The sequence below is a fragment of the Neovison vison genome, chromosome 2 (genome assembly GCF_020171115.1).
Source record: "Neovison vison isolate M4711 chromosome 2, ASM_NN_V1, whole genome shotgun sequence".
Taxonomy (NCBI): domain Eukaryota; kingdom Metazoa; phylum Chordata; class Mammalia; order Carnivora; family Mustelidae; genus Neogale; species Neogale vison.
The window spans coordinates 34276398-34293075 of record NC_058092.1 but is presented as its reverse complement, the minus strand read 5'-3'; the positions used below and the strand labels follow the sequence as shown (position 1 = coordinate 34293075).

At 45.9% G+C, this 16678-nt stretch overlaps 1 protein-coding gene across 10 annotated transcripts in view; it reads right to left on the bottom strand.

Moving 5' to 3' along the window:
- ST3GAL3 (ST3 beta-galactoside alpha-2,3-sialyltransferase 3) overlaps nt 1–16678 on the bottom strand; it is a 195893-nt gene that overhangs the window by 89115 nt on the left and 90100 nt on the right. For all 10 annotated transcript variants that reach the window (XM_044238032.1, XM_044238035.1, XM_044238034.1 and 7 more), the window contains one exon: nt 11278–11320. In XM_044238032.1, coding sequence (XP_044093967.1) covers nt 11278–11320 — 43 coding nt within the window. The remainder of the gene's footprint in view (nt 1–11277; nt 11321–16678) is intronic.

Here is a 16678-nt window from a genome sequence, read left to right as displayed (position 1 = left end):
TCCTTTATTGTCCTTTTAATATCCAGAGGATCAGTAATGACGATGCCCCTTTTATTTCTGATATTAGTCATTTGTATCTTCTCTTTCTCTTTTTTGGTTAGCCCAGCTAGAGGTTTATTGATTTTATTAATATTTTCAAAGAACCAGCATTTAGTTTTGTTGATTTTTCTCTACTAAATTCTGATTTTTACTTTTTTTTTAAGATTTTATTTATTTATTTGACAGAGGGAGAGAGATCACAAGAGGCAGAAAGGCAGGCAGAGAGAGAGGGGGAAGCAGGCTCCCTGCTAAGCAGAGAGATCATGACCTGCTAACCCTGAGATCATGACCTGGGCCGAAGGCAGAGGCTTTAACCCACTGAGCCACCCAGGCACCCTGATTTTTACTTCTTTGATGGCCTCCTATGTACTATCTCTCTTCATACTTCTGTCCTTTCCAATCCATCTACCCTTCTGCAGTCAAAGTCATCTTCCTATAGGTCAAAACTATGTTTTTCACCTACTTCAAATACTCCAGTGGCATCTTTTGCCTTCAAAATGAAGCCAGAAATTCTTCCTGTTATATCAAAAGCCCTGCATGATTTGGTCTGCCCATTCTTCCAGACTTATCATGCCTCACCCTCAGACCTCCTGGGGATTTGACAGCACAGCAAAGACAGCAAGTCTTTACACAAATATTTATTGAAATTATAGGTAAGGAAGGGATACTTAAATAGGCTAATAGAATGTACAGGAAACTCTTAAAATAATTGATTCAGATTTTAAAAGCCCATAAAGGAGAAACTAAAGAAAGGGCTGGTAACCAAAAATTAATTTAAGATTTCTGTAAGTAGTGTTTAGAGACCTAGAGATCACAATGAAAGTTTGAAAAAAAATACAGAAAAGAAGGCACATCCAAATCTTTTCACTGTACACGTGACAAGACGAAAAATGTTAACTCAAAAGGAAGAGTACCCACAATCCCACTATCATAATAAAACTACTACTACATTCTGCTGCAGTTATGATACATTCAGATATTATTATAGTGACAGGCTTAAGGCTATATCTCCATGGTTCTCAACCCTCACATGTAGGAATCACCTGAGGGAACTTTTAAACACTAAGGCACCTAAGTCTGATTCCTGACCTGCTAAATCAGAATCTCTCGGTGGTGAGGACTTAGGCTGAGAGCCAACATATGTAGACAAACTCCTCTGTGTTGGGAGGGCTGCCCTCAAACCTGAGTTTATTCTTGGTATCAACCAACTGGGAGAGTGCAGAGTTCCTCAGACAGGGGACGGTATCTTTTAGAGCAGTGATTCTCAACTTGGAACCATTTTGAACTCACCTGAAGAGCTTAAAAAATCCCAATGCCCAGGCCAAACATGAACCCGATGACTTTAGAATCCACGTCTAGTGGGACGCAGGCATGGGTCATGTCTTAAGCTCCCCGGGTGATTCCAACATTCAGTGTGGTTGAGGAGCTACTGTGCTGAGAACCCCAGGAGAGCTGCAAAGTAGGGATGTGGCTCTTTGGGTCTTGATCACATAGGTACCGAGATGTGTAGGAGGAAGTCTTTGAACAATGGGGCTTGTGAACAGGCTAGAAGATGTGAAGCCAGGAGCCCCATCGAATCCTGCCAGGCCGCGCTCTCCTGTTGTGAACTAAGGAGGCACTGGCTTGAGCTATCTACAAAAGAAGCAGGACGCTGTAGTTTGCAAACCAGACTACCTTTCTGGCTTTCTTGTGCTCTTGGGGCTTGTTTCTCTGTTGTCCTCTTTTCGTCTTCAGTGAAATATTTTTAGCTTTGCTTAGAGGAACCAAGAAAGACTTTTGTTGTTGTTTTCTCCCCCACTCTTTTTTTTTTTTTTAAAAGATTTTATTTATTTATTTGACAGACAGAGATCACAAGCAGGCAGAGAGGCAGGCAGAGAAAGAGGAGGAAGCAGGCTCCCCACTGAGCAGAGAGCCCGTTCCGGGGCTCGATCCCAGGACCCTGAGATCATGACCAGAGCAGAAGGCAGAGGCTTTTACCCACTGAGCCACCCAGGCGCCCCACCCTCACTCTTTCTTTTTTTTAAATTTTTTATAAACATATAATATATTTTTATCCCCAGGGATACAGGTCTGTGAATCTCCAGGTTTATACACTTCACAACACTCACCATAGCACATACCCTCCCCAATGTCCATAACCCCACCCCGCCTTCTCCCAACGCCCCCTCCCCCGAGCAACCCTCAGTTTGTTTTGTGAGATTAAGAGTCACTTATGGGGGCGCCTGGGTGGCTCAGTGGGTTAAGCCGCTGCCTTCGGCTCGGGTCATGATCTCGGGGTCCTGGGATCGAGTCCCGCATTGGGCTCTCTGCTCAGCGGGGAGCCTGCTTCCTCCTCTCTCTCTCTGCCTGCCTCTCTGCCTACATGTGGTCTCTCTCTGTCAAATAAATAAATAAAAAATCTTAAAAAAAAAAAAAAAGAGTCACTTATGGTTTGTCTACCCCCACTCTTTTTTAAAGCATTAAAGAGAACCCATGCTCTCTACAGTCAGCCTGATGGTGGGGGCAGTTCTTGACGTGAGACCCTCCAGGAGATGGTGACGCACAGGGTTAGAGATGGGGTCACGTGACAGTCCTCGTCCCTGCACTTCCCAAGCCTCCAGAATCTTCCAATACTGAGACTTAGGGTCTGGGTTCCATTATTACAGATGGCACTATTCTGTCTTCTATCCTCCTCCTCTGTCCTTGATTGACTTACCACACATTTATTGACTATTCACTGCGCACCAGGAACACTAGACAAGACACTGGGAGCACACCTGGGAATGGGACATTCCTACCTCCTGTCCTTGTGAAACTTACTTAGGATCAAACTGACAGTGTGGATTTGGGAAAAAAGAGAAAGTTCTATGTTAGAGTGGGATGAGGACAAAGTCTGAAGCCAGGTGGAAAGGGGTCTGAATGCTGGCTTGATCAGATCCATTTCTGTAAACAGGTAAATTATTTCTACAGTGACTTTCTCATTTGTTAAAATGCATTTAAATAGGGGCACCTGGGTGGCTCGGTGGGTTCAAGCCTCTGCCTTCGGCTCAGGTCATGATCCCGGGGTCCTGGGATGGAGCCCTGCATCGGGCTCTCTGCTCAGTGGGGAGCCTGCTTCCCCCCACCCCCGTCTGCCTGCCTTTCTGCTTACTTGTGATCTCTGTCTGTTAAACAAATAAAATCTTTTTTAAAAAATGCATTTAAATACCACCTACTTCTGGGGTGCCTGGGTGGCTAGGTCAGTTAAAGTGTTTGCCTTCAGTTCAGGTCATGATCGCAGGGTCCTCGGGATCAGAGTCCCACATCAAGTTTCTTGCTCAGTGGGGAGTCTGCTTCTCCCTCTCCCTCTGTCCCTTCCCCCTGCTCTTATTCTCTCTCTCTTTTGCTCTTTCTCAAATAAATAAAATCTTTAAAAAAAATACCACCTACTTTATAGAACTGTCCACCAATTCATTCATTCAACAAATGTTTCCTGAGAATTACCATGTGCTGGTAATTCTGTTTTAGGTGCTAAGACGTAGTAGTGAAAAAAACAGACAAACCCCTTCCACCTGCCCTCCCTCTAGACAAGTAAGTAGATAAAACATAGATTTCCAACAGGGAGAAACACTCTGGAGAAAAATGGCACAGTAGGGGGAATGGGGAATGCCAACAGAGGTTAGGGTTACAACTTTAAGTGGGATGAGCAGGGGACACTTGAGCTAAGGTCTGAAAAGGTGAGGCAGTCTCTGCAGATGTCTTGGGAAGAGCATCCCAGACAAAGATCTGAGCAAATGCCAAGAGTTGGAGGCAGGAATGTGCCTGGAGGCACAGTCAGGAGCCCAGTATAGCACAATAAACAGGGGGAGTGGTAAGATAACAGGGGTCTAGACCGAGGAAGGACCTTGGCTGAGAGTGGTAAAAACTCTCACAAGAGAAATGGGGAGCCCTGGGGGAGTTCGGAGCACAGGAGAACTGAGTCTATCTTGCACTTAACAGGATGGACCACTTTGGCTTCAGGTGTGGAACTAGCCCACCAGGACGCAAGCGTGAAAGCAGGCAGGAGTGCTATCATGTAGGAGCTGGTGGTTATCTGGACAGAGTGACGGTGGGAGAGGGAGTGAACAGTGGCTGGATCTCCAGATATTTAAGGTAAAACTGACAGGTTTTGCTGACGGTTAGTGTCAAAGACATGATGCTAAGGTTTTTTTGTTTGTTTTTAAGATTTTTTTTTTTAAATTTACTTATCTGACACAGAGAGAGATCACAAGTAGGCAGAGAGGCAGGCAGAGAGAGGGTGGGGGGAAGCGGGCTCCCTGCTGAGCAGAGAGCCCGATGCGATGCGATGCGATGCGATGCGATGCGATGCGATGCGATGCGATGCGGGGCTCCATCCCAGGGCCCTGAGACCATGACCTGAGCCGAAGGCAGAGGCTTAACCCTTTGAGCCACCCAGGCGCCCCGATGCTAAGGCTTTTGACCCAAGCAACCGGAAGGATGAAGTTACCATGTACTGGGTTAGGGAAAATTCTGGAGCACGGGATGTGAATCCAGAGTTTGGTTCTAGACCTCTGAAGTGTGAGATGCTTATACACCCACGTAAAGGAAGCAACTAGGTAAATGATTCTGAAGCAGAGTAAGGAGGACCAGGCTTGTACTATATGTTCAGGAATCATCAGCTTCGGATGACAAGGGATCTAAACCACAGGACTGGTGAGGTCTTCTAAGCAGCTGTAGTGAGGACGGGTAACCCAGAAAGTGCCAAGGACAGCATCAGGCATATACTACGTGTTCAATAAACACTCTCCCAGTGTATCTATAGGGAACGTGGCAGGCGGTGCAGGAAACAGCAAACTAGGCTTCGGAGTATATTTTAGACTGTCCCAGGTTTATAGGCCTTTCACAGATGACCTGCGTTTTCACAAGCCTTTGGAGGTTAAAAATTATTGGTTTTGGCTTTCGTATCTTTGTGTCTTCACAGAGAATTCCTTACGAAAGCAGACTGAGCACTCAAGTCCCGTGCTCTTGCCCACATGGTGACTACAGCACACCACATGCTGGCAGCAGCCGGGACCCTTCCAGAGCACAGAGCACCTACCCACACTGAGCTGAAACCCCCGCTTAGCTAAGTCAGCTCACTGAAGGCTGTCATGCGCTCAGGAAACCCACCTACCTGGGCACCAGGGGCGGGGTCCTTCAAGGCTCTGGTGGCTCTTCTCTCCACCAGAATCAAGGGCACATTCCTGGCTGCTGGTGTCACATCCCTCATAAGTGAGATTTCCTTCAGGCTCTGTGCTCCAGATTACTGGTGGGCCTCCAGATTATCTGCCTCCAGATTACTGGTGGGCCTAACGCTCTCTCTTCCTTTGAGGTCTTGCTCCAATGTCACCCTCCAATGGGGTCTATCCTGACAACCGCATTCAAACTCATCATCTCTCCTCCAGCGTTCCCATGTCCTGCTCTACTTTCTGCGGTGCCACTTCTCACCTTCCAAGATACTGAAAACTTTACTCCTCAGTTACACTTTTTGTTTAATGACTATCTTGCTCACTGGGATATTCTCATAGAACAGAACATTGCTTGACACACTGAAGCTGCTCAAGGCATGGGTTGAATAAAGGAGGAAACTGCTCACCTCACTGTTGGGGCAGAAGCCGGTGGCCCTGAGCCTTTCCTCAGGAACCCCAACTTTGAACAGCGGACTTGTAGAGAACCCAGAGCCTCCCCAGGAACCAGACTGCCTCCCTTCCCCCTACAGGGATCATCCCATCAAGCTGTAGCTGAGTACACTGAGAGCCTGAGCGTCCCCCACGCCCACCCCAGGGGAACCTGAGATTAATTCTTGGGCACTCTTGGGGCAGTCTCACATCCTGGCTTTTCTTGTTCGGTCCCTCAATGAAGTCCTTGTCGGCTTCCTCATGCGTAAGTCACTGTTCTCTGCTTCTTCTCAGCCCCGTCACCTGCTTCTCCCTGCCTGCACGATGCTAACTTTCCACTGTGATCTGTGAAGGCTTGTCCCTTTACATCTTCAGCTTCTTCGGTGAACGTGCCTTCCATCTGCTGCTCTCACAGAAACCTGGGACTCCCCCCAAGATGCCATTTCCTCTCCAGCCTTGTGTGATGGAGGCTGCTCTTTCTTTTCTTTTTTAAAAGATTTTATCTATTTATTTGACAGAGAAACAGCAAGAGCAGGAACATGAGCAGGGGGAGTGGGAGAGGGAATGCGGGCTTCCTGGCAAGCAGGGAGTCCGAGGCAGGGCTCCATCCCAGGACCCTAGTATCATGCCCCAAGCCAAAGGCAGACACTTAACAACTGAGCCACCCAGGCACCCAAGGCTGTTCATTCTTGTCTTCCCCATCCAGCTGAGGACCCCTTGTATCCTCTCTGCATTCCATCTATGCTCCCAAGCCACCACTTATGTCATTCTTAGCAGATAAAATAAAAAAACAAAAACCCATTCATTGTTGATACTATCCAGAAACACTACCTCCTACTGCTCCCCCGCACTGTTCTCATTTATTCCCTTCCCATTCACCAAGTCTTTAGCTCACAACAGATCCTTTCCATGACCTTATAAGGTCATCTGTTTGGCTTAGAATTTCCAGTCTTGTGCCAGTTATAAAGAGCATAGCTGGTCCTCAAGAAATACTTCTGGGACACCTGGGCGGCACACTCAGCTGAATGTCGAACTCTTGGTCATGATCTCGGGGTCATGAGATCAAGCCCTGGGTCAGGCTCCATTGTCAGCAGGAAGTCTGCTTGGGGTTCCCTCTACCCCTCTCTCTGCACCTCTCCCTGCTCACGCACACACACTCTTTCTCTCTCAAATAAATAAATAATTTTTTTAAAAGAAATATTTGCTAAGTGAATAAGTGAAAAAAAATGAAATTTGGGACAGGAAGCAGGAGGTAAGCTGAGGTTCAAGTCTCATTTTGGGGTTATACCCTTCCCAGTTCAGCAGACAGAGATAAGCTGAATCGTATCCTTGGATGATTAGTATTATCCCCACTTTATAACTCACTCAAGATTATAATTAGTAAGACATGGAATTGAGCTTTAAAAATCCCATGTCTGACACCCAAAGTTTTAACCACCAAAAACCACTGCCCTCCTGAACATCATAGCTTGCAGCTAAAAGGTTTCATACAGCTCACTGCATGTAAGTATTCTGAACAACTTCTGTAGTGCTGACACATGATTTTGTCCTCTAACACAAGCAGTAGGGAATTCCCAAAAGAAATATTAAACTATTTTTCTCCACAGAGATATAATTAAGAGAATATAGTGAAACCCCCACCCCCCCAAAAAAAATCCAAAACATCTACTCCCAGATTTGTGGAAAATCATCAGATATAGAAACATTTTAATTAAGAGTATTTCTGTGTAATAGGATTTCAAGAATGAAATGCACCTGAGGTGGGGAGACAATTTTCATGCAGCTCTATCTCTGCAGAACTCTCAATTAAGGCAACTAGGATTTGTGGCCAAATCCAATCCACTATCTTGTTTTTCTTAAGGCCCATGAGTTAAGAATTACTTGTAATAGCTGAGGAAAAAAAAATCAGACTCTTTCATGGTACATAAAAATCATTAAAATTTCAGTGTCCATAAATGAAATTTCTTTGGAACACAGACCTACTCATTTGTCTACGTGCTGCCCCTGGCTGCTTTTATGTTACAGCAGCAGAGCTGAGTAGTTGTGACAGAAACAATAAAGCCAACATAGGCTAAAATGGTAACCATCTGGCCCTTACAGAAAAAGTAGGCCAACCCATTACAGATCATTTCTTCTGACTTCTTTCCATTCACTCACACAGTCTTCAGGTCTCTATCTACTGCTAAATCCTACTGACTTTTTTTTTTTTAAAAGATTTTATTTATTTATTTGACAGACAGAGATCATAAGTAGGCAGAGAAGCAGGCAGAGAGGGAGGAGGAAGCAGGCCCCATGTGGAGAGAAGAGCCTGATGCGGGGCTTGATCCTAGGACCCTGGGATCATGACCTGAGCCGAAGGCAGAGGCTTTAACCCACTGAGCCACCCAGATGCCCCTCCTACTGACTTTTTAATTTTACTAAATGTGTTTTTCAATTCTAGAAGTTTCGTTTTTCCAATCTAATATTTTGTTTTTTTATAATCTCCTATTCCATGTATGTAATACATAATTCAATCTTGTCTTTGTTTCTTTAAATACAGTATATATGCGTGCTCGCTTCGGCAGCACATATACTAAATACAGTATATATGCAACTGCTTTATCAATTGTGTCTGGTAATTCCAATTTCACAAGTCTTTGTGGGTCCCCCTCTGTTGTCTGGGGTTTTTCATGGTTCTCACTAATGGAGCCTTATTTCCTCGTGCACTTGTTTTTACTGCTCATTTCCTTGAAAGGTTATTTGCAAGGAGCTCACGTCTTCCTCCAGAGCAGACTTACATTTGCCTCTGCCAAGACCTTGGCGGCACTGCCAGTCTAGACTACCTTAAACTTTCATATACTTAAAGTTCATGGCTCAAGATTCCATAGATCACTTGGCTGCAAATACCAAGTGTCATTTTTTATTAACTTATGGCCCTGATCCACTCAGAGTTCTGGCAACCTTTTCTGGTGGAGAAGTGCAGGTTTCCTTCTAGTTCATCCTACACGGAGTCCTTTGGGATTCCAGTTTAATGTGGAAAGGATCAAGAGATGGAAAAATAGGGAAGAGATGATGGTGGACCTGGAGGCTAGAATGAGAAGGTCTAACATTTAAACTGATTAAAGGGGAGAGAGAGTGGGCAAAGGCAATATTTAAACAGATAATGCCTGAAAATTTTCCAGAACATATGCATTCCTATACTCCAGAAGTATAGTGACAGATTGTAGATACACTTGCTGTGAGCAAAGCATAACATACAGACTCTTCAAATCACTATGTTGTACACCCGAAGCTAATGTGACATCATGTGTCAACTATAATTCGATTTTAAAAATTAATTCTCAAAAAAAAGGTTTACTTTAGAAAATTAAATATTTCAAAATCTAAACAAATTCAATCAAGACAAATAAAAAGAAATTCTTACATTAATAAATGTATTCATATTTTATACAACCCTTTCTTCTATTCTTCCTAAAAACCTTGGGAGGCAGGTATTATCATCTGTGTTTTTCATAAGGAAACACTGGTTTTCAGAGAACTCAGACAAATTATCTACAGTCATGTAATTCTAAGCAGCAGGGGCAGAATTGAAATCTAGCGGATTCAAGTCCGCGTTCCCTCCTGTACTTCAGAAGTAGAACGCAATACAGCAGGAGGCTACTTCAGAAGAGGAGATCCGGCCACTGCTAAGGGATCACCTCCAGAGCTCAGAACCCTGAACTTGGAAACTTTTCCCTGGAAGCAGATAAAAATCAATCGCACATGGCTATGCTTTCTTCTGAAGATAAGCACTGGACTGGAGAAGTCTTTGCAATCAGAGGCAGAAACATTCTAGTTTGTACCTTAACTTGTGAGTTATTCCCTAGGCTAAAGACCAAGTTGACTCAAATGGTTCATGGGCCTGGCCTGGTGGGCAACAGAGAGCCGCACAACAGCCCACCATGTACTAGCCAGCTCAGCAGCGACAGGACCGTCCTCCTAATTTCCCTCCTCACGCTGCTGGAGACAGTTTAAATACTGTAGTTACTACGTCCTAGGAAACATGCCTTTTGTTCATCAATGTGATCTGACTTGGTAAATCACTACATCTCTTCCATTCTGGTGGCATTTCACTTGTTTACAGCTTATGCTTGACTTCTTTTTCGCCCAGAGCACTAAATTAAGAACTTTTCCAAGGGGGTAGCCTGTGGCTTTCTAGCATGACTGGGCCCCATTCTCCAGATGTTAACATGTGGCTGACATCTCTCTGCTCACCTGGTGTAAAGAGCAGACCCTCCTTCCCTTGGGGTTGCCTCCATGATGTGTAAAAGCTTGGAGAATTACGACGCCTGAACTCACAGTACGAGGTACAAGAACCACAAAGCCAGACAACCATGAAACAGGCCTAGAGGCTGGACAATTCAGTGGGAAAGCCGGAGAGCCCCAGATTCGATGTCTCGTGTGTAGGTGCAGTCATCACCGTCACAAGCTATGATCAAGGGCTCATGCAAGGGAGGAAAGGAAGGAGACACAATTCCCATCTTCCTCATCCATCTGGGACGGAACAAGGGCCATGGGTGCACAAAGATGACGGATAACCGAAACGAGCCACAGGTGGTTTTGCAACCATTTACTGCAAACCAGCCAGGCGCGAGGAGCCATGCAGGGCACAGACACACAGAATGGCTGCAGCCCCATCTCGAGGCACCCCAGCCTAAATGGGAAGTGCATGGTCATCCACCTGTCCTTCATGCATCCATCCACGCAGCCACGGTCCAGGTTTATCCAGCACCTCACAAACACGCCAGCCCTGGTTAGGTGCTAGGGAGACCAAGAAGGCCAGAACAGAGGATTAGATACTCTGTAGTTGAAAATCCGTACGAATTAATCATTTCCATTAAATCCTTACCATAACCCTGGGAGGTAGGCATATTGGTGTCATCTTACAGATGGAGCTGAGGCTCAAACTGGCTCAGGAGTTTGCCCCAAGTGACAAAGAAAGGAAATGGCAATCCAGGATTCCAACCAAGCGAGCCTGGCACCAAGCCCGTGCTCTTAATAAATTGACAATTATCACACAGTTAATTATAGTACGATGAGATCACTGGTGACAAAGGAAGCATCACGGAAGAGATCATGAATTTTGTGTAGAAAGAGGCGGTCTTTGAGTTTTCTGAAGTGGGCAGCAAGGAAAGGGCAGCACAGGCACAGATAACAAGCACAAGCCGAGGTAGAGGGGAATGGAGAGTTTGCCTGTGGCAGAGGGATAGGAACAACTGCGGGGGAGGGGGTCTGTTCACAGAAGGCTTTGCATGCCAGGCTGCAGGACATCTTTGCCTGGTCACTGCTTCCTGCTGCAACTCAACCATACTCAACCATCCTCTGATCTGTAGCAGAAGCCTTCCCGGGGGACTCTGTCCCCCGAACCTGGCAGGAGCTGTCCGTGCCAGCCAAGTCTCAGGCCTTATGTTTGCACCCACAATCCCATCCTCTCTGGGCCCCCGCAAGTGCTACATGCTCCAAGAGTCTGCTGGCAGACTGAGGCCAGAGACCCCAGGGAGTTCCCCAACAGACACGGGGCAGAGCACGTGACCCTTTGAAGTTGGACCCCAGCTCCCACAGACATCTCTACCACAGAATTAAGGCGCTTTTGTATTCTACTCACAGCTTGGAGTCCAGCTTCAGGAGGAAACCCAACCGATCATACTCTGGAAAAGAAAAGCAGAAAATGTCACTGGAGTCAAGCCACTGCTGACACGAGCAGGTTGCATTTCCCAGACACAGACCATGGGACAGACAACTGCTCGAGGAACAGAGCCAAACACATAAGTCACGACTAAATTTACGTCAGAGAACTGCTGAACACCTGTTTTATGAAGGACCAGGTTCAATGCCAGGTGTTTCCCAGACCCTCTAAGCCAACAGTCCTATGCTGGCATGTAACTGCCTTCCTGTTTAAATGTGGTACTTGACTGACATTTACTTAAACCACAAAACTGGACCCCCGGAGAAGTAACAGGGCCAGAAGCAATCTCTGCTTCCTCTGAGCTCGAATCCTAATTTTTGCTGAAGCAGTCATGTTCACTCCATCTTCACTCCATAGCCAAGGGGTCTTCAAATCCATGGCAATGAACTCAGCCTCTTCATGACAGCCACAAAGACCTGACAGATCTAGTTACATAAATATTAGGGAACTGAAAATGAAATCCAAAAATAGGTTGTAAGATGTCTACGACAATTGATAAATCCTGGACAGTTTAAGTTCTTACATCTTCCCTCATTGTAAAATGAAGTTGAAGTAGTATTACAAAGTTGCAGGAAGTACAAGATTTTTAAAAAGAAGATATCTGGGACCGAAGGGGAAAATAAGCATAAGAAAAATAACAAAATACAACCAGGACAAGAATACCAAAACCGGATGACCTATAAGGTCCTATGTGCTCGCTGGAGGAAGGTTACAGATTTACCTCACCCCAAGATTTCTTCAGCATTAGCAAAAGCTAAGTGCAAAGCACTGATAAAATGGTTTATAGTGTTCATAAAATAAACCAGGAGAATCACATCTATTTATGCTACAAAAACTTGAGAAGTGCCGTAAAGTGATTTCTTGTACCTTTGTTCAATGATTGCAAAGTGTGTGTGTGTGTGTGTGTGTGTGTGTGTGTGTGTGTGTAGAGTGGTAGAGTGGCTACATCGAAATAAGGCAGCCTATGAATGTAGCTCTCAGTTGGCCTGGCTTCACCAAAGGATAAAAGAGAATACTGAGACCAAACAACTAAATGAAAAAGACCATGAGGCAAGGCTTTGGAGGAACTCGGTCTTTAATAAGCAAAGATGGGCCAAGAAGGAAGTTACACATACTGACAAGTACCTCCAAGGACCCATTCTGCAAGGCCCAGTAAGGCCTGATTTGAACTCTTTCTTAAGCAGCAGAGCAGCCATGACAGAGTAATTCCTCTTCTTGAAACTGAAGATACCAACTAGGACACACAGCCCAACAGAAGCTGGCCTCCCAGGAGAATACACTCGGGCAGTCAAAGCCTTTCCTCAAAATAATTCTGCTTTTGCTCTAACTCAGATAAGTGGATGGGAGACTGCCTAATATATCAGGAATCTATAAAAGTCAGCAAGGAAAAAAAAAAGGCTTCAATTTTAAAAATAAACTGAAGGGCGCCTGGGTGGCTCAGTGGGTTAAGCCGCTGCCTTCGGCTCAGGTCATGATCTCAGGGTCCTGGGATCGAGTCCCGCATCGGGCTCTCTGCTCAGCAGGGAGCCTGCTTCCTCCTCTCTCTCTCTGCCTGCCTCTCTGCCTACTTGTAATCTCTCTCTGTCAAATAAATAAATAAAATCTTTAAAAATAAATAAATAAAAATAAACTGAAAACAAAATTTGCAAAAAGGGTTCGTTTCGAAGGTTAATACTCTTCCAGCAAGACTATTCGTCATTCCATTAAAAAAAAAAAAGAAAATCTCATTAATGTGCCCACACCTGTTGGTTTTCCCCATGTGGTCATAACCTTGGGGCAACCAGCCTGCTATGGCTCCTCTGGCCCAAGCTAAGACTTCCCTGGACATACACTGAATCCATGCTTTGGCTAGTTCCTTCCAGACACCAGAGAATGTTTTCCCCTTACTGCAAACTCAGATGTCAGGGCCAAGTAAGAACATAACACAAACGAGGGAAGGAGGGGGAATGTGATACTCTCCCATAGTAACTCATACTACTGATTTTAGCTGCACTGACAACAAATCCTGTTGAAATGTCTTTTTCTCACTGTGCATTTTTGTACAGTAGCCATAAAGTCTACAGATTATTTTCCAGTGGTGTCTTAAGTTTGGTTTCCCACATACACATGCTAACTGCATATTAAATAGATAAGAAGACTGTGTTTCTAAAGAAATTCCCTTTGTGGCTCTCCTGGACTGTTGTCTTTGCTCTTGCTCTGAGTACCAGAGATATTTCATTTTACTCTGTAATTTAAGGAAAGGTAACTGTGTGAGCCCAATAGTGATAAATGGCAACTGACATTGCCTTCGGGTCACAGAGCCAAGAGGGAGTGGAGCCCATCTGGAGACTCCATGCTTCGTCGAAGGAGGGGGGGGGTCTCCACCAGCGCCAGATAACAAAGGCAGCCAGTGATGCAGGCCCAGCATTGCCACGTTCTGATTTTTTTTTTTTAAAGCCAAGAATTCTTTAAAGGTAAACCTTCTCAAATGTGTAACTATTAACAGTACATTCAAGGAAAATTTAAAGATTAGTAGGAGGATTACCCAAAATATGTCCCCAGGCAGGACTCTCAGCCAGTGGGCTGTCTGTCTATAAACTCTGTCCTAGGCTGGCAGCCCATGAGGACTGGAAACATTCTTTTGTGGCTGCACCCGGTCGATGGTCCCTAAGTGTCTGCTGACTGTTATTACCGGGACTATTTGGTCACGACAGTCATGTATCCGAATCAATAATCTAATGGCACGCTAAAAAGAGTATTTCAGGGGCACCGGGGTGGCTCAGACTGTGAGGCGTCCGACCCTGGACTTCGGCTCGGGTTGCGATCTTAGGGTCGTGAGATCCAGCTCCGAGTCGGGCTCTGCACTGGGCCTGGAGGCTGCTTAGGATTCTCAGTCTCCCTCTGCGCCACCCCACCCTCGCCCCACTGCTCGCTCACTCGCTTGGTCTCTTTTTTTTTTTTTTTAAGATTTTATTTATTTATTTGACAGAGAGAGATCACAAGTAGGCAGAGAGGCAGGCAGAGAGAGAGGAGGAAGCAGGCTCCCCGCTGAGCAGAGAGCCCGATGCGGGACTGGATCCCAGGACCCTGAGATTATGACCTGAGCCAAAGGCAGCGGCTTAACCCACTGAGCCACCCAGGCGCCCCACGCTTGCTCTCTCTTAAAAAAAAAAAAAAAAAAAAAAAAATTCAGCCAAGCCTGTGGGATGATACACTTCAGACACTAAAGTGAGGTTCTAGACTGAGCTGTAAAAAATATCTGAGAGCTTGCTACATAATTCGAAAGGCCCTCCCTCCACCAAATATAAAAGTAACCAGCTCTGAGCAATTAAGGAGGGAGAATTTGAACTGCTTCCCTGGAGAGAGCTGTGCTAGGGACTCCATCTCACTGAAGGGGCAGGATGGGCAGTACTCGTCTCTCTCTCACGCCTGGGGAGGGAGGCTTCACTTTGACCCTTCGAGAGTGGGGAACATGGTGGACTTCGGGTGCCCAACTTCCACCTGACCGGTGTAAAGGACACAAGGTGGACTGGATGCAAAGGAGAGGTGCGTTAGAACTGGCCAGTGCTCCCAGGATTTGTGGCAGAAAAGGATGTGTGAATGAACTGGTGTGGGTTTGTTTGGGATCCCTTCCAAAACACCTGTCCGGAGGGTGGCCAGGGCTGCCGCAGAGAGCAGTGGGGCAGACAAGTCCAGGAGCTGCAGAAGGAGTGACAAGGCTCTGGTGGGCACATTGCCCCTCTCAGGGGAACTGCAAAGCAGAGGTCCCTCGTTGGAGGAAGGTCTCTAAAATGCGTATCAGAGCACTCCACAAACATTAGCTTTTTTTTTTTTTAATTTTATTTATTTGACAAATAGAGATCACAAGTAGGCAGAGAAGCAGGCAGATAGAGAGGAGGAAGCGGGCTCCCTGCTGAGCAGAGACCAGATGTGGGGCTCAATCCCAGGACCCTGGGATCATGATCTGAGCCAAAGGCAGAGACTTTAATCCACTGAGTCACCCAGGTGCCCCAAACATTGGCTTTAAACACTCAGCAGCTGAGAGAGTGTTAACAGGATCTTGCATCTTTTCTGCTCCCATTCACTCTCTCCTTTCCCCAGCGATTCCAAAGAGGTCAGAGGTGGCAGCCAGCATCTGGGGAGGAGTGGGAGGAGAAGGCCAAGCAGGGCACATCGCCTTCCCAGGGTCAGACACCTGCTGGTATGAAGCCCTGAGGGCAGGGAGGGAAAGTCACTGTAGCTTTGAATGAATTGAAAGCTATGGCTCTTACATAAGGCTGGATACTCTAATTTTGGAATTGGTGACTCAGTGTGACCATGGGATTTTTATCACTTCAGAGGTATCAAAAAAAATTCTCTGGCCCTCCCACACTGAAAACATTTTAAGGGGACACAGGGAGATAAAATAAAGTCAGCTTTGATTATTCCCTGATGTGTCTTGAATGTTCAATACACTGGTTGTACTAATTCAGGCAAAAAGGGCAATTTAATGGTTCACACAACTGAACTGTGGAAAGGACCAAGGTGCAGAGGGCTTCAGGGACCATGGAAAGTTGACTGGAACACAAATGGGCCTCCCTCAGCCATTACTCTTCCTGACCGGCTTCCTTCCTGTCAGAAAACATGCTGCCAGCAACTTTCAGACACACATCTTCAGCTTTGCCTCTGAAAACAGAGACTCGGTCTTTCTGCTCCTCGTGGCGAAACTCCCAGGGAAGGTCCAGGAGTGGCCTGGTGTGCATCGGTTCCTCATGCCTGCTCTCATCACAGTGACAGGAGACAAGGGTTATAAAAGAATCATGATTCCCACAGGACACATGTGGTTAGGAGCATTTTCCAGAAGAAGGAATGTGCTCTCCCGGACAAAGGCAGGCTCTCAGGAACAGTAGGAAGTTTTTGGTAAACTGAAAGCTAGCTTAACCTCTGGGGGAACAACAGGTATGGTCACAGGCTACGTCAAATGGGCCTCTGTTACAATGGGCAGTGGACTTTTTTCCTCTCATCCTCATGCTGTTGTGGGATTTTTTTTCTTCCCGCACCAATCTCCTTTTAAAATCTTTCTCATGTTGCCCTCTGGCTCACCTCCCTCCACCTTCCGGTAGACCTGAAGCCTGGCTCTGCCGTGTGAGACCTCACTTTGCCAGCTTCCTGGAGCCATGAGGGGGAGTACTCATGAGGTGCTATGGTGCAGTTTTCATCACCTTTCCTGGGTTTGGGGTTCACGGAGCTTCTTGGATCTATATTAATCAAATGTGAAAATTTTCTAGCCATTATTTCTTCAAAATTTTTTCTGCTCTCCCCTCTCTTCAGAAAAGTTCCAATAATAAAAGTATTAGGCTGC